The 22,570-nt window shown below is 35.8% G+C and overlaps 1 protein-coding gene across 2 annotated transcripts in view; it reads left to right on the top strand.

Moving 5' to 3' along the window:
- Ptpro (protein tyrosine phosphatase receptor type O) overlaps nt 1-22,570 on the top strand; it is a 220,963-nt gene that overhangs the window by 123,045 nt on the left and 75,348 nt on the right. For both annotated transcript variants that reach the window (XM_040280959.2, XM_005331877.4), the window contains exons 3-7: nt 11,917-12,075; nt 13,260-13,412; nt 15,191-15,634; nt 17,314-17,475; nt 20,987-21,183. In XM_040280959.2, the coding sequence (XP_040136893.1) occupies nt 11,917-12,075; nt 13,260-13,412; nt 15,191-15,634; nt 17,314-17,475; nt 20,987-21,183 (1,115 nt within the window). The remainder of the gene's footprint in view (nt 1-11,916; nt 12,076-13,259; nt 13,413-15,190; nt 15,635-17,313; nt 17,476-20,986; nt 21,184-22,570) is intronic.

The following is a 22,570-nucleotide window of genomic DNA, read 5'->3' as shown; positions in this document are numbered from 1 at the left end:
AAAATTAATTTAAGTATCCACTGGCAGAAACCCAAGATCACTATTGAGTCTGAAAAAATTTAAAATGGCACAGACCCAAAGCCTTCAATGTTTATAGACATAATTTTAAAAACTAGGAGTTATTTGAGTTAAAAGTTTACCTGATAAAATAATGTCTTCAACAAGTTCTAATAAAGAAAAAAAAAGGTAAATTGAGAATTAGATTCAGGCAGCATGCATAGGTACCTAATGTCTGTGATCTAAATTCCTTGAAACCAACTCTTCCATGCTCATAATCCTCATGATATCATAAGCACATAGTCCAAGACATACATCATAGATGATCTATAAATATTAGTTCAAGGAAGTAAAAAAAATAGGAGAAAGCCAGGTTAAAAAAAAAACTAAAGCACAAAGCAAAATATAATATAGAACTGCAGTAACTGTTGCTGACCCAATATTTATTAGCATGCACTTATCCATGCCTCATCAGCCAAAGCTAGTGGAGTCAGACCTTTAGCTAATGGTCCATTAAGAAATTCAATAAATCTCTAAAAGAATATCTCATTGATACTTTAGCCCTTATAGCAAAATATCTTTTTTTTTCCCTTGAGTTCTTCTGACCAGTGGTCTTAGATGTGTGTTGAATGTTCAAACATTTGGAAACTTATCAGAGGTCTATTTTATGGATATTTTCAACTTAATTATGTCTTTATGTGTAAATGGGTTTCTTATAGACAGCATAGAGTTGGGTCTTGCTTTTTTTTTTTTTTTTTTTTTTGCCTTTTAACGTGTTTACGGCAACATTATCCTATAAAAATAGTGTGTTAACCACATGTTTCAGATTTGGTTTTATGGTAGACACATTAAAAAACTTTGAAATGGTGTAACTAATTTTAATAACATGCTTTATTTAACCCATTGCATTTAAAATATTATTTCAGTATACAATCAATATAAAATTTACATGTGATTTTTAAACATAAAATTAAATAAAATTTCAAATTCAATTTATTATCTCCACTAGCCTTGTTAAGTACTCATTAGCCACATATGACTAGTGACAGTTTAGATAGTAAAGGTTTACCCCTTTTGTATATATAGTGAAGGTTGAGTTGATTTGTATATAATGTTATTATTTATATGCTTGAATTTGTTGTGAATTAATCTAGTCAGTGGTTGAGCTGAATTTATGGTATTGGATAGATTTCAGGAGTGCCAGAAGTAGTACAGAGCATTGCTCAGGAAACCAGTCCTATGCTCAGTGTTCAGCAAACCCAGAACACCTGCACCTCAGAAGGACTCCCTGGCAATGGGCTGCATTGATTTTTACTTGGTACTTAGTTTTTGGTGGAATCAAGGGAGGTTCTGGTTGTCTTGGCTCAACTGACAGATCAGGCAGAACTTGTGGTCTAAAGTGAGGCATTAATAACCAAATTCTACCTTAAATATGTGGGTCAGAGTTTCCTGCCTCTTTTCTAGTGTTAGCAGAGAAGTATCTCTGTATCAGCTCAGGATCCTGCACCTCTTGCAGAACCATGCATCTTTTGCTTCTCCTCCACTCTTAGAATGGGATATCTTTTCCTGAGAACTACGAGGGAAATTTTTTTCTCCCCTTGCTGAATGCCTTAAGTACTCTGCTTTGTGTTGAAGAAGAGCCCAGAGAAGTAATTTTTATCTCTGGTCTCTGAGTCTCTGTGTGTCTGTGCCCCTATGAAGGAGTCCTTCCCCTGTCCTGCCCCTAATATCTCTCCTGAAAGCCTGATGGTGGCCCAGGAAAAAAGCTAGAGAGAGAGAGCACAGACTCCCATTTGTGTCTGGGGCTCCCAATTATTCTAAACCAGCACTGTCGTAGAACTTTCAAATGATGGAAATGTTCAATATCTGTGTTGTTCAATATAGTTAAAAGTCATTTTTAAGTTGAATTCATTTCAAATTAAATTTAAATAGTCATATGTGGCTAGTAACTTCCATAGTGTACAGAGTAGTTCTAAGCTGGCATTTAGACTATACTCGGCCTTTGTGAATTCATCAATATCTTAGCTGTTTTCTTCTTACCTGCTTTAATAGCACTCTTCTTTTTGCTATGCTTTGCCAAAGGTGATACAGTATGCCTCTTTTCTCCTCATGTCATTGGTTCAGTGGGTCCTTTGCCTCACACAGGATAGAAATCAAGTATGACTAGCAGAGAGACCTTAGGAAAAATTATTAACTGCATTGATTCATATATAGCAAGGTGGCTACCCCATAGGCATTAACCAGGAAGTCAAAGGATTAACAGCATATAGAGGTTTTATTCTGGGCTAGAAATTAACATATTCATAAGTTACTGCACAATGTTTTTACTGCACCTGTGCCATTTTGCACCAGGCCAAAAATATTTGCAGGTGGTTCAAACTGCACCTAGCATTGTGTTTTTCTTCCCCATCCTCAGCATATCTTTTAGCACATAAATGCACTTAAATGAGGGTCTTGATTATTATCAGATCTGCCTGCACCCATCATTTTATGCTTTCTTGTTTGTCTTATATGATAGCTGTGTTTGAGGAAGATCCTCCTGCCATTTATCTCAAGCATAGAGCATGTAGCCTTTTTCTTTCAACAATCACCAACTTAAACTTTAACCCTATACTCCTGCCTCACTCAGAGGAACTTGTCTGTTCCTGGGATTTACTTCAGTTGATTGCCTTTCAATCTTACCCCTCTGATAAACTCAAGAAAACTTAAGATTTACAGGCAGGAAGATGTGCTGTTGTCTTGAAGCTGTCTGCATCTTAAGGGGAAGAGGAAACTCACTTTGATTTCTAAAGGGTAAAATTAATTAATGATAAAGACTCAAATGCATTATCCAAGATTTCAGAAGCAATAATAGGTTGGAAATATAAGAATTGGAGATTAGTGGACAACTCTTTCTGAATTAAACATAAGGTGACATCAGGAAGCATTTGAGTTGCAGCTTCCTCCTTTATAAAAGAATCAGAGAACTTGATGACTGATTACGTTAGAGCTCTAAAACTACCATTATTTGCCAGTTTAATGATACATTTTACCACCTTCATTTTTCTAATGAAGAGCTTTTTTAAAAAAGTTTGGAAAACATTTGTAGTATCTGCTCACAGAGTTGACACATTGCTCTTGAAAATAAAAGCATACATTTGTTGCAGTCATTGGCTTGTGTCAAACGTTTGTCTTGATGAAATGAACAATGACAAAGCAATTGGCCCTGGGGCAGTCCTTTGATTTTGTTCACTGTAGTTGTTGAGTCTGGCACTCTCAAAAAAAAAGCTGGCAAAGAATAAATTCAGCACAACCAAGTCATTTGGCCAGTTCAAAAGAGCCTCACAACCCTTAGGCTTTGACATCTGATTAATATTTAATTGATTGCGAGCCTTCAACATGATGCATGTGCTTCAGAAGGAAGGGGTATTTTTTCTGTCAAGAAAAAAAAATACATGGGAATGATTGCTTAGAAATTTGGGAAGCGTTAATACATGCAGCTGTCTCCTGTGTCAGTAAATTTCTAGACAGAATAGCTGTAAACATTGCAGAACACACAGGAAGACACTACACAAGTATATTATTTTGTATAACTCTATTATGAATAGAAATAGTTCATGAGTTTTAATTTTATTTATTGGGTACATTTCTCTGTGCCAGGCCCTAGGTACCAGAGAAATAAGATACATAAAAATACTTTCAATCAAAGATTCCATCCTTTTCACTGTAGTGAGAAAGGCAAATAAAAGTCCATTACAAAAACTACGAAAAATACTGTAAAAAATTATGTGAGAATCTCTTGCCTCCCTACAGAGCAATGGGAAGTCACCTTAGATGTATTCATGGGAAAATGAATGAAGGTTTGGCAAAAGAAGGGAGAGTATTACAGTTGGGGTCAAAGGGAACCATATGTATAAAGAATGAAGACTTAAACAGCATGGCACAGTTGACAAGGAGGAAAGAGGATGGGCATTGCATTTTCCAGAAAATTTCAGGAAAGGTGACTAGAAATGTTAGGAAAGCTAAGAGTCTTGCAGGAGAGTTTAGACCTTACCCTGCAAACAAGTCAGATCAAAGAAATGATAGATTTAACTCAGGGAAGTTCCCTTTCACAGCAGAACTGCACATCACAAGATCCTGAATTTTACATTGGAATAGATACATTCCCAAGCAGGTATTTGGGGTAGTGGTTTAAGATCTTAGCTTTAGAGTCAAAGAAATCTGGAAACCACATGTGTAGCCCTGGGAGACGATAACTCCCTCTAAATCTCAGTTTTCAGAACTGTAACCTATTGCAGGGGCTATCGAACCTTTTTCTGTAATGACCTATATAATGAATACTGATTTTCAGTGAGTTACCCAATCTATATTGCAAGGACTCAACTCTGTGGTTACAAGAGGAAGGCAGCCACAGTTAACACATAAGCAAATGGCCATAGTGGTGCCATCATAAAACTTAATTTGCAGACACCAACCATCTGAATTTTATGTCATTTTCATGTGTTATGAAATGCTATCCTTCCTTTGTTTCCTGTTAACCACTTAAAAATTTAAAACACACTTTTAACTTGGAAGTCTTACTAAATAAAACAAGTTGCCGTGCGTAGATTTGGCTTTGGAGTTTGTAGTTTGCTGAGTTGATCTGTTATATGATTATCAGATATAATATTGTGATAATTATATAGTATGTACTTGGAGGGGTGATATAAACAATGTAGAATTTTTGTAATGTAGAAATTGTAAAACTCCTTAAAAAAATATGTGGCACAGAGCCCGTGATCCATAAATATAGGCAGTATTCATGGCATTAAATAGGAAGTTACTCACAGCTTCAGGAACACAGAAGAGTTGAAACAGATGAGGTAGGGAAATGTTTGTGAGGTGCAGGTGACTGGATTAAGACAGAGATACTGACTAAAGGGAGAATGGTTAAGTAGCCTACAGGCTTAGAAATTCCCAGCAAAAAGAAATAAAATATTAAGGTGAGATGGGAGGCAGGGCGAATAACTAAGAAAGCTGTTGAAATGTTCCAGAAAAGAAAGGATGTGAACGTGTACTAAGACCGTGGGTGTGATAGTCCCCAGCCCTCCTGGACCCTGAATGGCTGCCACCAGCCCACTTCAGTGGCCTTCTTGGATGTAGCTGAGATATCAGGTCAGGTCACAAATCATCATCTAAACAGGGCCCAAGCCTGGTACCCAGGATCAGTTCCTTTTCCCTACTCCTACCACCAGAAGTGAGCATCTAATCACAAATACCTCTTTCTTAAGAGAACCATGTCAGCAAAGACACACTCTCAGGTCGGACCCAACAGAAGCAGAGGTTGTTGACCCTGACCCAGTTGCTTCTGGGTCAGCAAAACAGAGCAACCTCAAGAGGAAGCACCTCTGAGCAGTTAGCTTTTACCAGAGCGCAGGTTACCTTTGTTTTCTTTAAGAGCATTTGTTCTACATTTGCTTGTGTTTCTCTCCCTTCTGAGAAAATTACATTCAGAACTTTCAAATATTTTCTTCATGATCTGCTACCTCAAAGGTAACTAAGGAGCAAAAGATATCTTCAATTTGAGATGAGTTTAAATATGGTATATTTTTACCTTTTATTCAAAGGAAAAAGTGGGATTTTAATGTCTAGATTCCTAGTCAAAATAGTCAATAAATGTCTCCTATGTCATATGCTGTTTTGCTACTATTACCAAAAAGCAAAAAGAAAACCAGAAGTACATTTCCAAGTTTAAAAATAAGATATTTATCTCTTTGAACCACTAAGAAAACAGAAACTCAAAGCAGAGAAGTGGGCTTAAATAATTGGCCTCCACGTTCCCAGTATGGAAAAGGCAGGATTAGGTTTGGGTCTCATATAGCAAAAGAAAAAAAAAACAGAAATACTCTGTAGTATACTGTGCACAGAGCCAGATCCTCTGCTGAAAACAAAAATTCCTCCTGTTTAAGAAAAAAATTTATACATAGAGGCCTGGGAATGCAGGGGTGCACATACCCAGCATCTGCTACCAAGGAACAAGCCCAGAGCCCTCTTAGGGTCAATGAGTCTGTGACAGACACTGTAACACCCATAGAATGAAGAATTCCTCATTGCACATGCCTTGGTTTAGGCCAGAGGCTCTATGAACTGAGAAGAGACAGTTGTCTAACTGCTTCAAAAGCAAGTGATAAGTAAGAAACAGGGGGATGAAAAAGCAAAAAATGAAACTAGAACCTGAGTTTCAAAACACATGATGAAACCTAATGCTAAGAACAATGGACATCACAACAACTGCAATGTTTTAGATTCTGTTTTAAATAGCTATCTAACAAAAAATTACAGTAAGTTTCTGATGTTCAAAGACATAAATGTAAGAATGACATCTATTTTCAAAGGTCAAAGAATAGTAAAACAAAAAGTGGCAAGAATAAAAACACATAGAATACATATAAGTATATACAAACTTTCTGAGATGATAGTTATTTAAATTAAAATTTTAATTGGACCAACTAGTTAAAATTAATTTAATTGAATTGAAAGCTCACTTGCAATATTCCTGACTGTTTGTATACCGATGACCATTAAAGAGAACTGGAAGGTGACACTGAGAACAAAGAGTCTCTTGTGAGCAATTGCCCCATATTTTTCTTCTTCTTCTTCTTTTTTTTTTAACTGGTGATTGAATTCAGGAGTGCTTAATGAGTGAACCATATCCACAGCACCTCCTTATTTTTATTTTTGAGACACATTCTCACCAAGTTGCTGAAGGCTTCTCTAAATTGCTGAAGCTAACCTTGAACTTGTGATCTTCTGGCCTCAGTCTCCCAAGTTACTGGGATTTCAGGCATGCACCACCATGCCCAATTACCCCATAATTCAGAACAGTGAGACAATCCACAGGTTGTGGAGATGGAAGTGGCCAAACTATGAAGACTTACAAGTTCTAGAAAAGAGAATGGAAGGATGGATACATATTAGAAGAGATGATTATGAGAATTTCCAAGATTTAAAGAATAACATGAATCCACAAGTTGACAGAGCATTCCAAGAACCTAGTAGGTGGTTCAAAACTAAAAACAGCCAAGTTCTGTGGTGCATGCCTATAATCCCAGCAGCTTGGGATGCTGAGGCAAGATCATCACAAGTTCAAAGCCAGCCTCACCAATTTAGCGAGGCTCTAACCAACTTAGAGAGATCACATCTCTAAATAAAATACAAAAAGTGCTAGGCAAAACTCAGCTCAAAGTGGATTAAGGGCCTAGGAATTAGACCAGAGACCCTGCACCTAATAGAGGAAAAAAGTAGGCCCAAATCTTCATCATATCAGATTAGACCCTAACTTCCTTGACAAGACTCCTAAAAAAATCAATAATCAATAAATGGGATGGATTCAAACTGAAAAGCTCTTCTCAGCAAAATAAGCAATAATCAATAAATGGGATGGATTCAAACTGAAAAGCTCTTCTCAGCAAAATAAGCAATCAGTGAGGTGAAGATAGAGCCTACAGAATGGGAGCAAATTTTTACCACACACACTTCAGATAGAGCACTAATCTCTAGGATTTATTAAAAAACTCAAAAAACTTAACACCAAAAAAAGAGAAAAAACCAAATAATCCAATCAATAAATGGGCTAAGGAACAGAACGGACACTTCTCAGAAGATAATATACAATCAACAAATATATGAAAAAATCGTTCAACATCTTTAGCAATTAGAGAAATTTTCTAATGCAAATCAAAACTACTCTACAATTTTATTCCACTCAAGTCAGAATGGCAGCTATTAAGAATACAAATAACAATAAGTTTTTTCGAGGGTGTGGGGGGAAAAGGCTCACTCATATATTGCAGGTGGGACTGCAAATTGGTGCAACCAATCAGGAAAGCAGTATGGAGATTCCTTGGAAAACTTGGAATAAAAGCACCATTTGACCCAGCTATAAACCCACTCCTTGGTTTATCCCTAAAGGACTTACAAACAGCATACTACCGTGATGCAGCCACATCAACATTTATAGCAGCACAATTCACAATAGCTAAATTGTGGAATCAACCTGGATGCCCTTCAATAGATGAATGGACAAAGAAACTGTGGTATATATACACAATAGAATATTACTCAGCATTGAGAGAGAATAAAATCATGACATTTGCAGGTAAATGGATGGAGTTGGAGAATGAAGTGCTATGTAAGCCAATCCCAGAAAACCAAAGGCTGAATGTTTTCTCTGATATGTGGATGCTGATCCATAATGGGGGTAGGAATGGAGGAACTTTGGATAGGACAAAGGGGAGGGAGATGATGGGAGGGGGCATGGTGGTAGGAAAGTGGTGGAATGAGATGGGCATCATTACCCTAAGTACATGTATGAAGACATGAATGATGTGACTCTACTTTGTGTACAACCAGAGAAATGAAAAATTGTGCTCTATATGTGTAATATGAATTGAAATGCATTTAGCTGTCATGTATAATAAATTAGAATAAATAAATAATTTTTTAAAAAGAAAAGAAATAGTTCTGGGGATGTTGTTCAGTGGTTGAGCACTCCTGGGCTCAATCCCTGGTACCAAATAAATAAATAAATAAAATAACTAAGTATATGATGGCAAAACTGCAGTTTATCAAGGCTAAATTTAGAAGGAAAAAAAATATAACCTTGGAAGATACCAGAGGTAAAGAGCATAGTATCTACAAGGGACTGGTCATCAAGCTGACAGAGCCTTTTCTTCTGCAATAATTGGTGCAAGAAGAATAAGGAAGCAATATTCTCAAAGTACTGGGGATGAATCTGTCTACCTAGAATTTATATTCAGCTATGTCGAAAATAACATAAAGAATAAAAAAAGAACAAAGAATTTTATAATATACAAAGCTTAGGAGAATGTAACACCCATAACTCTAATGAACTCATAATAGACATATTTCAGCAAGAAATAAAGGTGAATCTTTAAGAAATACATACACATACAGAAATGACAAAGGTAATGTACTATATGACAGAGATTGTATGACAAATTAGTTGGAAAAGATTGAAAAAGAACCCATAAAACAGACAAAAGTCAAATAGTTCTAAGAAGTGGGAATCTGAGTGGTTAAAAAATAATCAACCTCCTTCATAAGCAGGAAATTAAAACAATGAGACAAAATTTTATACTCTTTATGGTGGCAAAAATTAGGAAAACCAACATAAGCAATTGCTGGAGAAAAACATGGATAAACAAGAACTATCATACATTGCTGATAATAATGTCAATTGACATAATCAAATTAGACCACAATTTGGCAATATCTTCTATGACTGAAAATGTGTATACCCATATCCTACAATCTAGGATTTCCAGCCTAAGGAGACATGCCCAAGCACTTATTGCAGCAGTGTTCATAAGACTGGATGGTTAAAGGCAAGTATCTACCAAAGCAATTACAGATTTATTGTATAACTTATATAGTGATAAAATGAACACTTCAGAATCTAAAAGTTTCTAAAGATATATCAAGATGGATGATTCTCCAAAGAATGTTAGGTGATAAAAGCAAGCTGCAGAATGATTTGCAGGACAGAGTTCTATTGACACGATATATAAAAACATGAAATAATGATGACTACATACAAATATTTTTTTTAAAAAAACGAAACATCAGAAGATAAACACTAAATTCAGAGTAACAATTTACTCCTGGCCATGTTAGAGGTCCCAGGTAAGTTATATAGGGGAGTTTCAGCTGTTTCATACAGCTTACTTTATTTGAAATATTAAAAGTCCTGAAGAAAGTAATAATAAGCAAAGTTCATAAGTGATTCACATTTTCTAGCTACCCCATTTCTCTGTCCAGTCCAGTCTGGCTCCTAAATCAAGAACAGGAAGCACAGCAGAGTGGTTGATAGCCACTTGGAGTATGGAATTAGATCAGGCTTTAACCTTTTATTAACTGAAATACATGTAGGTAATTACACCTCTGATTTATGCCCATCACTTAAAAAGAATTTTTTTTTCTTTTTCAAAAAGAAAAATAATGAAACAACTAACCAGACAGATAACAGAAAATTTGGAGACTATGCACCTGGGTTCTACTGAAAACAGTAATTCTTAAACAGAATACACCTCATTAATGACTAGGCATGGAGTTGAGGACTTGCAGCTGATCTGGGGATCATTTACACTGAAGCTGAGGGAAATGTATAAAACAAACATGCAATCAGACATTTTAGAAATTCTCTTAAAGTTTAAGTAGCTCTGCAGCAGTCCAAAAAAAAAAAAAAAGGAAAGAAAGTAAAATCCTGAAAATAAATAAATCCGAATATATGACTTGCATTTGAAAGTTTAACTGTGGCTTTGATGTGCAGACCTCATGCCTCGGGTATGAAAGATTGACTGGACCTCTAATTTCCCTTTTCAGTGGAGGGAACCTTGGTGAGGGTGTGAAACAGGGCTGCAGCAGGGGAAGAGGTCCAGCTCCGTGGTTCCTTTGTTTGCTCTTAGCTTTCACCTTTTTTTTTTTTTTTTTTTTTTTAACATCCAGAGTTCATAGCTAGATAGAATAGACTCTCTGGATTAGTGATTAGGCTGAGTTGAAAGAAAGACCTTCAGATTATTCTCTGGGGGTTTTGAACCCAGACCTCAGATCTTCAAGGTTGTTTGTTTACACAGTACACTAAGTACACTATGAAATAAAACTTTTATGTAGAAAGACCAGGGATGGGACAAGGATAAAACAAACTTTTAAACCAGAGAATACAGTACAGTCTGCAGAGACAGGATCACAAAATATACTACAATGTGAAAGCCTCCCTTTTTTATAGATATTGGCTTGGGTTTCCATAAAATTCAGGAAAACTCAAAAGATTTTACATGTACTTTCAATCTTCTTTCAATCTCTTTAATCAAAAGCAAAAAAAAAAAAAATAGGTTAAGGCCCTCAGGAACAGAATGAACTATATTCAGCTACAGATTGAAATAAACAAGATTCTCAATAATTATTTGTTGAAAGAACTAAATCAAGTTTTGGCATCTTATGTTATTGAAACTAAAATTTTAAAACTATAAAATTTAAACCAAGGATACTGCTTTAGTTTGGGCTATAGATGATGTCTGAGAATCCTCCCAACTTCCAAACTTTGAATTAAAAATTTTTACTTAATAACACAATGGTTGACTCCAAATCAAATTACTTTAAATATTTTTAATCAAATTAATGTAAGTAAAATTTATCCAGTAGCTCCTTCAGAAGGGGGGGGGCAGATCTTTTCTTTTTTAAGAATTTTGCTGCATAAAGGAACATGGAGGAAATGCAGACATATTTCAATCAAAAATTTTTTTAATGAGTGATTAAAAAGTTTTGTGTTGAATTAACAGCTCAAGCAAACTAGAATAAATTTTAAGCTTCTGTAGAAAGAATGGTTTGATAACAATTTAAACTGTCATTTACAAAATTGAGTATTTCACAATTTTATGCATAACATAGAAAAAAAAATGCTAAGTTCCTATGAAGAAATAAATGATCACATAAATATTTACCATTGGCCAGAGCCAAAATGTATTTTTCTGTTACTGGTTTGTTATTAACATCAAATTTTCTTGGAATAAGGAGAAGAAAAATGAGCTAGGAATCTAGAGATACAGATGCTGCCACAAACTTGTTAAATTGTCAATGACAAGTAATTTAGTCTTTTGAGCTTTAATTAATATTTGTTCTGTCTTGATCTCAGGGCTATCACAAATGACAAATGACAAAAAGTGAATCTGAAAGTTTTTTGAAAAGCGGAAAGTGCCATGTAAAATGGAGTTTATTAATTATTGCTAAAGAAAATACTCAACTCATGAGAACTGAGGAGCTCAGTGCTCAGAGAACATAAAAATATGAGTAAAATTCTAGAAGTAATTCTTGGTACTTCAAATACTGATGACTTTCTCTCCTTTTTCCTTTTCCCTTTCTCCGTTTACTTTCCTTCCATAGAACCTCTACCTGTTACCAGTGTTTCAATATATGACTATAAACCTTCTCCTGAAACAGGAGTCTTGTTCGAAATCCATTATCCAGAGAAATATAATGTTTTCACAAGAGTAAACATAAGCTACTGGGAAGGCAAGGACTTCCGGACTATGCTATACAAAGGTAAGAGGCAAAAGAAAGACTAAAGAGTAATGATTATTACTTATTACATGACTTTTTCCAAGTGGTCTCCTCTCTTACTCTAAAGACTTTTTATAATTCACTACTTGACCTATAAATGAGCCACTAAAAATAGTTATTGATTCATGAAAATTTTGTTATGAGGAGTCTCAGAACATCTGGTTCATTAGCTGAGAATCACAAGTCATGCATACCATATGAGAAGTACTCAAATTATTTTCAGTTATAGGTTATTCTTGCCAAAGGCACCATGCCTGGTGCAGGAAATGAATTCAAAGAAGTTTAGAAGCAACTTTGCCTACCCATTTCTTTCTGAGTATAATACAAGGCATTTCTAGAATTGGTTGACAAAGGCAACATTTTACAAAGTTTTGTTTGAAGATGGTACAAGATTATTTTTAAATGCAAAAGGCAATATTTTTTGTTTCTTTGAATATATTTGCCTACATAAAGAAATTAATAATTGCATTAACACACAAAAATTATTTTCACTGTTTTTACTGGCCTGATGGGGACCGGGTGTAGAGAAAGAGGATAGCCCATGGGAATTGAATAATTCAAATTATTCAAAGAATCAAGTCAACATTGCTGGGTGCTTGTCATTTCTTTCCTTTATTTCTTTTAACTTGGATTGGATATTTAAATATATTATTTTCTCTAATATGTTCCAAATTGAATCCAAATTTCCATCTTCTTCTTTAGAACAGGCCCTGTCTGCCAATTGGCAGATAAACCAGTCTACTTTAAAAGTAAGCTAATTTTTAGGTTTTTATATGAAAATATTTTTCTGTGAAATTACTATTTATTCTGTCATGAAGTGGCAGAATATTGGTTTTTTCATCCTTAAAATAAATGACTAGCATAAGTCTGATCTCAATAATGTCTCACTAAAATTTCATATAATAAAACTATACTCTTGGGTTCAATCCCCAGCACCACATCCAATTATGTCCAATCTCCTTCAAAATTCTGGCAGAAAGGCTTTCAGGATTCAGTGTAAAAAAGATTCAAAATTTGATCTCTAGTTCTAATTATTTTTTTACTGACCATGCCAGAAGTTGAAGGGAACATTATTTTATGGATATTTAATCGTAATTGGAAATTTCTACAAGTATATGACATTTAGAAAATCCTATTTTTATTGTAATTGACTTTTTTCTTCACAGATTTCTTTAAGGGAAAAACAGTATTTAATCACTGGCTGCCAGGAATTTGTTATAGTAACATTACCTTTCAGCTGGTATCTGAGGCGACTTTTAATAAAAGTACCCTTGTGGAGTACAGTGGTGTCAATCATGAACCCAAACAACATAGAACTGGTAAGTCTTCTGAAGAAGCAAATTTAGTAAAAAAAAAAAAAAAAAATTAAGTTATATGTTGCTGTATATTGAATTTTATTCTTTTAAAAAACATAATGTTGAAGAGCTAAGAAAATGAATATATATTTTAACAAACTACAATAAATTTTCAATCAATTTGAAAGGAACCAAGTGTAATCTTAGATCTATAATCTTTAAATAAAAAATATATGATTTTTACCAAAAGTTATAATTAAGTAATTTAACTGGATCTAATAGACATTGGTTATCCTATAACCTGACATTGGTTATTCTCTAACCTATACTCTGACAAATGCCCACATAGCAGAAAAGCAGTTGGGAGACATTGTAGTACAGGCTATCAGATTATTAAAGAAAAATATTGGGACTTTGATATTTAAAACTTACAGAGCTTAAATTTTAGTAGCATCAGTAATGTGAAGAAGTATTATATGATGAATGGATGCATGCATGGATGAAAAGAATGGATCCCGTTAAAAATGCCATGTGCTCTGGTGCATACCTGCAATCCCAGGCTGAGGCAGGAGAATCACAAGTTTGAGGCCAGCCTCAGCAATTTATAGAGACCCTCAGCAATTTATCAAAGACCCTGCCTCAAAATAAAAAAAGAAGAAGAACTGGGGATATATCTCAGTGGTATAGGACACCTGGGTTCAATCCCCAGTATCCCAAATAAAATAATACCTACTGAATACCCATCATCAATATAAGCAATGTTGAGTATGCCTAATGAATGCTCAGAAGGCCCTTGTTATAAGAATTGGAAACAGATTCTGATAGATCACCCAACGGCCCCTACAATTTTAAATTCTAAGATATCATGACTCTCATTTCATTAGGCTAATATGAGGAAACTATTTCAGCTAACTAGCTAATTCACCTCATCTCCACATCAAGATTCTATTTGTCTTTTTTATTATTCAGTTTAAATAAAGACACATTGATTAAGCACATTCTACCTGGAAGTTGTTCTAAATCCTAAAACAGATTAACACAAAGTGAGATGAGACAGGTCCTCTGTCCTCAAAAAGTGGTACAGGTATTGTACAAATGACAGTAATACAAGGCAGAATGAAAAAATGTCATCAAAGAGGTAAAAAGTTACATAATAGTAAAAAGGAAGGAGAGATAAATTTTTATTAGAAGTTCATTGAAGAGGTGGTATTTGAGCTGCTATGTGAGGAACAGGTAGAAACTATTGCAGTTAGAAACCATGAAGTGTCTTTATAATTTTCTACCTCATTCCTAAATTCATTTTGTTCTCACGTTTCATCTTAGAGAAGTGAGGAGCAAAGCCATATTTCCAACACATGTGTCAACAACTCTCAAACCAACTCATGTATGCAGATATTCTAGGTGCAGCTATGTCACTGACGTAGTCTTATCTTGGTAGCTACAAGTAAATTATATTTAGACTTTTTAAATAAAAATCCAGAGACTGAGACACTTTGTATTAAAAAGTGAAATTGTGATAAACTAAAAAATATGTATATAACTTTTCTTTAGAAATACTTAAATTACCACTTCAACAAGCATAAGTTAATACTTTTGCAGAATAACTGATGATTTACTAATATGTACACATCATCCACTACACACATTAGAAGTATGGCTACTTAAAACTAGAGATTTTCTTCATGTAAATTTGTCTGTATGTTAGAAGTGAAATCAAACTTTATGTTGTAAATGTGTTTGATTCATTAGTTTCCAGTATAACAGAGTTAAAGTAACTTGAAAATTGAAATTCTCTTTTACAGCCCCATATCCACCTCGAAATATTTCTGTCCGCTTTGTAAACTTGAACAAGAACAACTGGGAAGAACAGAGTGGCAATTTCCCAGAAGAATCCTTCTTAAAATCGCAAGATTCAACAGGGAAACACAAACTCTTCCACTTCACAGATGAAACTCCTGAGATTCCCTCTGGCAATCTCTCTTCTGGTTGGCCTGATTTTAACAGCAGCGACTATGAAACCACATCTCAGCCCTATTGGTGGGACAGTGCATCCGCAACTCCTGAAAATGAAGATGAATTTGTCAGTGTACTTCCCATAGAATACGAAAATAATAATACACTCAGTGAGACTGAGAAGTCAACAGCAAGCTCTTTTTCTTTCTTCCCTGTTCAAATGATATTGAGCTGGTTACCACCAAAACCACCTACTGCCTTTGATGGATTCAATATTCTCATAGAAAAAGAAGGTAAGGCAGCAGGAGACCAGAGGAAATAAGAAATGATGCAAAAAAAAAGGAAATTTAAAATGGTTTTAGATTTGAGGTTAGAAAGAAACTACCACTAGGTAGGTACTTCATATCTAAATATAAATGGGAAGAAAGAGAAGTCTTTGAGTATCCAATGTGGATTGAAAACAGGAAACCAAAATAAATAAGGTAGATCAGAAGATTGGGGTGCTTCGCAAGTCCCCTTTACTAAAACCATACAGATATCACTGCCTAACATTTCACATACCCCAGGTCACCAATAAAAACCTTATGTTGGGAAACAGTTTAGATTAAGAATCTAGCCATTACAAAATATTATAGAATATTCTGGAACAAATTTATGAAATACACAGCAAAAGAATCTTTACTGTTCATAAAAGTCTGAGACCTGTGACCTGCCTTCCCAGCTATTCATTCCTTATGGGATGTGCCCCTCTGGAACCAGTGCTCAGGTTTTCCCAAAGAGGAGCTGTTAGCAAAAAGCAAAATAGGTAACAACTGCATCATATTTTGTATTCATTTATCAAGCATTTCAAATCTGTTCTTTTTATTGTAGCCCACTAATTCATGAAAACAGAGCCATGGCATATCTGAATGTTTGGTAGATTTTTATGGCTATTTTTTGTCTGTCTTGTTTTTACAGTAACATATGTCATTTGCTATTTTCCAGTCTAGTAGTTTGGGTAGCGCAGGTTGTCAGGCTGTCGAAATTTGAAATTACAATGGCAGCCTGATTTTCATGGAAGGACACTAGAATCATGCAGGTTCATATATGAGATGTTGTTTGTTCGTATTTTATTTAATAAAATGAGATGTATCTCCTATACTAGACTGGGTTCTTTTATACTAAATGATAGTGCAATCAACCACACTCAAATATTATATAAAATTGAAATCCTTGGTTAATTATAATTATTTGAATCAAAAGTTATTTGTCTGGAATTTCTTAATTTAAAAAACAATAGTTTCCTTAACCTATTTTTTATTTGTCTTTTCTTTAATTTATTCTGAGAAAAATAGTGTCTTGTAACTCAGAATATTTTTAATGCCTATTTCCTTGCAAATTCAATCATGCCTTTGTCTGACTGCAGTTATGTTCTTTTGAAGACTATTGTAGTTACCAACAGATGATAATGACTTCAACTGAATTAATAAAGCAGCAGGAGATAGACTCTGAAACAATGTAAAATAATTCCTACTTTTAAAGGTTCCGGAAGAAAACAGGTGAAGGAAAAACATGGTGTGACATATTTCTCTAACTAGAAATAATTCAATATATTTTAAAACATTTATGGATATTTAATGCTGCAATGAGGAACTTAGAAGATACATGGTAGTAATTATTTCTTATCAGATGAGAAACCCAATGATTGCTATCTTGTCCTACCATTCTGTTTCTATTGTGCACAGAATTTTATTGAGTAAAAATATATAAGATATTTAGTATGTCCATTCCTAGTTCTATTGATTTGGACACCATATTTTAGTTTTGGTATTTTAAAGTATGAAAAAAATGAACTTTTATCCATCTTTTTTCATTTATAATGCCTTTAGTTTAGAGGCCCAAATGACTTTAAATTAATTGGCTTGTCTATACCCAGGGTCCTTCCATATGTCAATTCAGATATATTCTCTTTGTGTGTGTATGTATGGTTTAGATAACTTTACTGAATATTTGACCGTGGATGAAGAAGCACATGAATTCGTCGCAGAACTGAAGGAGCCTGGGAAATATAAGCTATCTGTCACAACATTTAGTTCCTCAGGATCTTGTGAAACCCGAAAAAGTCAATCAGCAAAGTCACTCAGCTTTTATATCAGTAAGTAGCAAAGAGATTATTTTGTGCTTACAGGGAAGCTAGAACAATGAAGCTGTTGAGATTAATGATGCTCAGGTGTCAATTATTCACAAACCTTAGGGATCCTGAGAATTCTTCAAGGTCGGGGGAGGCTGGGATCCAGGAGCTTCTGACAGCAAAGGAAATATATGTATGTTTAATAGTAGCAGACCTACCCAGGGATTTAACTTGAGGATTATTTTTACTATTGTGATAATTGAACATTTATTAAGCTGGCCTTCCACACTAGCCGTAACAAACTCTCCAAGGACAAGGACACACAGTTTGGGAAATATGACTTTTGTTTGAGTTCATAATGAAATTTTCTATTATAGGACTATAAAAAATCTCATTACAGTATCGAACTTGTGGAGTTCAAAAAGAGAAGGTTCAAGCGTAGTTATACCCAGGTGGTCTCCCTGCAGTTGGCAGGAGAATACAAAGCTAGAGCATCCTAAAAGCCAATCTCACATCTCAGGGTAGAAGCTTCTACTTCCATAAAAGTAACAGCAGAGCAAGAGTGAGGCCCTCAGGCTGTACCAGCAGTGTGTCTCTGTAATGTTTTTAGCTTAACTATGTTTAATGGATGTTTAGGGGCTAAGCCTCAGTCACACAGCTCACCAGGACTTTAATGTGCTTGTTGATAAGGAGAAAGAAAAGCCAGAAAACATGGATAAATACTGCTCTCAGAAAAGGGTGACCACTGTCCATTCCATGGCCTTCTTAACAGGCAAAACACCACCCTTTCTCAAATGATCCTCCAAAGATGGGTAGGGAGAAGAGAGGCAGAGGGAGAAAATCAGTCTACTTACCAGCTTAAAAATGTTGAAAATGATGCCCCTGATATAGCATTTTTACTTCGGAAACCAAAATATCACCATCCACGAAAGGTCTGAACTACTTATCCATCAGACACACAAAAACGATATTGGTAATTGCCTTACATGGATTCCAATCATGGAAAATGTTTGATATGAGATCACTTGAGAATGAAACAAAGCTGAGTATTCAGTACTTCCCAAGAGGCTAAAAATGCTTCGCTGAAGGAGACTTCCTGTCCACCAGGGCAGACCCACGGCCATTGTCCTCTCTCCCTCAATGGTTTTGGCCACGTTAGCTTTCTGTCCTCTGAATTTCAATTGTGTTTCATGGTGCACAGCATAAAACACACACTTAATGAGGGACATTTTCCCAGATGCATTTTAAGGGTGTTCATCTTGCTTCTCACACCAAATTTTAAATCCTAGGCTGCCGTGATATTATTTGCTTATGTATTCATTCTTTTTACATTCAATAAATACTTATGGAATCACTTTTATCAATAAGACCTTTTATTCTGTTCTCAACTCTATCTAAAGTGAGCATTATTCAGTATTTGTCTGAATTGCTCAGATAAATGATTATTTCAGAGACATTTCTTAGTATTAATCTGTAAAAAGACCAGTAGAAATTCTTTTGCCAATAAAAAAAATGTTTAAATCCTTAGAATATTCTGTAGACATTAAGGAGTTGTACAATGTACTGTGTAGATATAAATATTTATACTCAACAGGGTAGATGAACAACAAATTAGGGTAGCTTGATTTCATTCAACATAGGGCAGTTACACACCAACTAAATAACATTTGCAGCCCATTTGCCTAACCCAACTGTTTCAGACATTCTGGTATTGAGTTACTGCATTAAGATTTATTACATTAAGATTTACGTTTATGTTATTGCATTATGATTTATATTTGCATAGTCTTGAAGGCTTTCCAAGAGATGAGAATTAAAGCAGATACTTACCTTAGTCCCTCAACAGTTTTATGAAGGGAACATTTTTATTATCCCCATTTTTTTATGTGAAAAAAGCTGAGTAACACAAAATTCAGTGACTTCCCCACATGTCAGAACAGGGATTAGAATTTAGCAATATGTAGCTTGCAGGGACACCTCACCTTGCTGACCATCAGGTCAGTTCTCATGTAAAACTAAGAAATAAGAGCTTCCTGCCACTTTATAGCTCCCTGCCCCTCTAAGACAGTAGCCTTACAGCAATAACACTTCACATTTACGTGGTTCTCTAACACAGCAACAGCCTTGCCAAGTAGATTAATCAGATGGCATCAGGAGATTTTGTCCCAAAGCCACTGACTCAGAAGACAGGAGGTCCGGACGTGGTCCCAAGTAGCTCTGTGACACTGGTCAAGTCTGTGGAACCTCTTTTCTCACCCATAAGACATTGGATCCTAAAGTTCTTTTCTATTCCAACATTCCATGATTTGTCCATTTGCAGTGACTGAGATTTGGAGACATGAGATTGTTTGCCAAGTTTTACCATAAGTCATGAGTATACTGGAAGCCTGGGACAAGTTTACTACTTTCAAACCAAAGCTTCTCACTATTTAATAGGGCTCTAAGAAGCCACATGCAGAGTTTAGAACATGGATTTTGAATCAGACTTCTTGTGTGTGAATCCCAACATGATTTACTTCATATCTTCCTCAGTTTCTTTTTCTGAAAAGCAAGATTTAATACTAGTATTTACCTCATAAGCCTTTTAGATGAATTCAAGGATTAAAACACATAATCACATATAAACTAAGTCAGAGCCTAGTACTATCATTTAAGAACTATTTCCTTTGCACCATTTGCATTCAGCCTGAATCTGCCCTCCCCCACCCCTGCAGAGCACCTCCTAGGAATTCAGTTTTCTATTAAAAGACTGTGAAATGCATCCTAAACAAAGAAGAGGAAGTTACTTGCAAATTTGCATTTCAAGGGGAATTTCTGTAGATAATAATCACCTTAACACTTCTTAAGTCCTTACTATGTACCAGGCACTGTGCTAAGAACTACAAAAACCGGAGAGAACAAAGCTACTGACGGACACTTCTGTGAAGATATTTTGTAGCAAGGAACCTCACTCCATCCCTCAAATACCGCCCAGGTTTTAGCCTGCTTCTTTAATTGAGCTAGCCTGTTTCCTATTTCTTGTCTAATATAGTCACAGTCTGCTTCTTTGTTCTTGCTGATGCTAAATTTAAATTTTTTTTCACAGGATTGTAGCAGAGACTAATTTGAATCTCAAAGCAATTATTTCTAGAAACCAAAGATCCTCACAGCAAAGGAATTATGAACACTGATGAAACACTACACTGCCACACCCTCCCTTTGTTAAAAGAAAAGTAAATTCTCTCTGGTAAAAAAAAGTTACCAGGATACTCTCAGATGCATATGACAAACTGAAGTGGAGCTTCTCTCCATCAGTAAAACTATATTTGCCTTTGTTGTTGTTGTTGTTGTTGCTGCTGCTGCTGCTCCTGTTTGGAATGGTGGGGAGATGGAGTTGAGGACTGTCACTGGGTAGAGGATGGAAAGAGCAACCACCAGTCTTGCACTGAGTACCTCTCTAAGGGCACAGGAAAATAACACGATGTTTAGACTAGAATCTTTGATCTCAACCAGCTCAGGGTGCAAGCTCGCTCATGTTCTGATTTGAAATGTTCAGGTCCTACAGGAGAGTGGATTGAAGAATTGACGGAGAAGCCCCAGCATGTGAGCGTCCATGTTTTAAGTTCAACCACTGCATTGATGTCCTGGACATCTTCCCAAGAGAACTACAACAGCACCATTGTGTCTGTAGTATCCCTGACCTGCCAGAAACAAAAGGAGAGCCAGAGGCTTGAAAAGCAGTACTGCACTCAGGTAAAGGAAAGGCACCCAAAGCGGTGTCATTGGCAAAGCAAGGTGACAATGGCAGGAAGCAGCGCTGAGGTCTCCCTGGGAGGGCAGGAGTGTTGGAGGCAGGATTACCAAGAGCCAGCAGAGGAGCTGGGTATGCTCTTTAGCTACAGTCATATTCTAATCTTTCATAGAAGCCCATGTTCCTTTCACTTTTATTCCTTGTTCAAGAAAATCTGCTGAGACCCTAAGATGTAACAAATACTAGGACAGATATTGGAGATCAAGATAATCTCCTGAGAACAACAGATAAGTGAACAAGGAATTACTGCACCTTATAGAATGAGCTCTATGCACAAAGTCAATGATAGAAAGGTCTCTTGAGTTCACAGGAGGAGCTGGGCATTAGGAACAGATTGAGAGGAGAGATCATTTAAAAACTGGTCATAAAAACCTTCCCAGGGGAAGAGAGAAACAACCAAGCAGGAGTTGGGTTGTCTTTTGCTTGTTTATTTTACTTTTTTTCCCCCATTCTTTTAGGTTTTATTTTAATTATAAAAGTAAACGTGTTCACGGAGAAAATAATTCAAAAGTACATAAAGTAAAAAAAAAAAAAAAAAAAAATTCCCTTCTCACCCATCACAGCTGAGAAGAGTTTTGAAGGATAAATAGGAGTTAACTAGCCACCAAGGATAGTGAGGGGCAGGTGGAGAGGTGTTCTGTGAGGAGCTGACAGAATGGGTATGCACACCGGATCATGAGTCCTGAAGGAAATTTGACAGCAGGAGTTGAGAGCAACATTGCTCTAGGTCGCCCTGAGAACCTGAGGCCTTGTTCTATTTTCCTAAAAATCTCCTTTTATTTTTCCAGATGGTGACATTAGATGAATTTTGGCATCTCACATATTATTTTCTTCCCTAAAGGCAAAAAACAATTAAATTACCTATTCATGTGGAGAAACTTCAGGATGTTCCCATTCCTCCTAGGGAAATTAGGCAGTAGTGAAATTCAAGCAGTGAGAAATTTTAAATTAATAAGAGAGATTGCGGAATTGTGACCTTCAGAGCACTAAAAGCAGTAGGATGCTGAGATAAAGCCATACTTGAGGATGAACCCACCCCTTGACTTAAATTAAGGGGTAAATGTGCTGATCCACTAACTAGTAATCAGAGCTCATTGTGCAGCCCACTACCTGCCTTGGCTGAGAGCACTCAGGATAACCGGCCCATTCCACTGGCAGAAGAATGGGTTTCCCTTACAGTGATCTGGAACTCAACAGTCCAAAGCACATTTCCATCTATGTACAAATTCTGTATCCTTCACATAGAAGCCAAAAGCTGAAGGTGCAGGTAGACATTATAAATTATAAATGAGCCACAAAAGTCTTGTCTAAGTGTACTTTGACAGTGCC

The sequence above is a fragment of the Ictidomys tridecemlineatus genome, chromosome 6, assembly GCF_052094955.1.
Source record: "Ictidomys tridecemlineatus isolate mIctTri1 chromosome 6, mIctTri1.hap1, whole genome shotgun sequence".
Taxonomy (NCBI): Eukaryota; Metazoa; Chordata; class Mammalia; order Rodentia; family Sciuridae; genus Ictidomys; species Ictidomys tridecemlineatus.
Note: the sequence above shows the minus strand (reverse complement) of the source record. Positions and strands in the feature narration are given on the sequence as shown.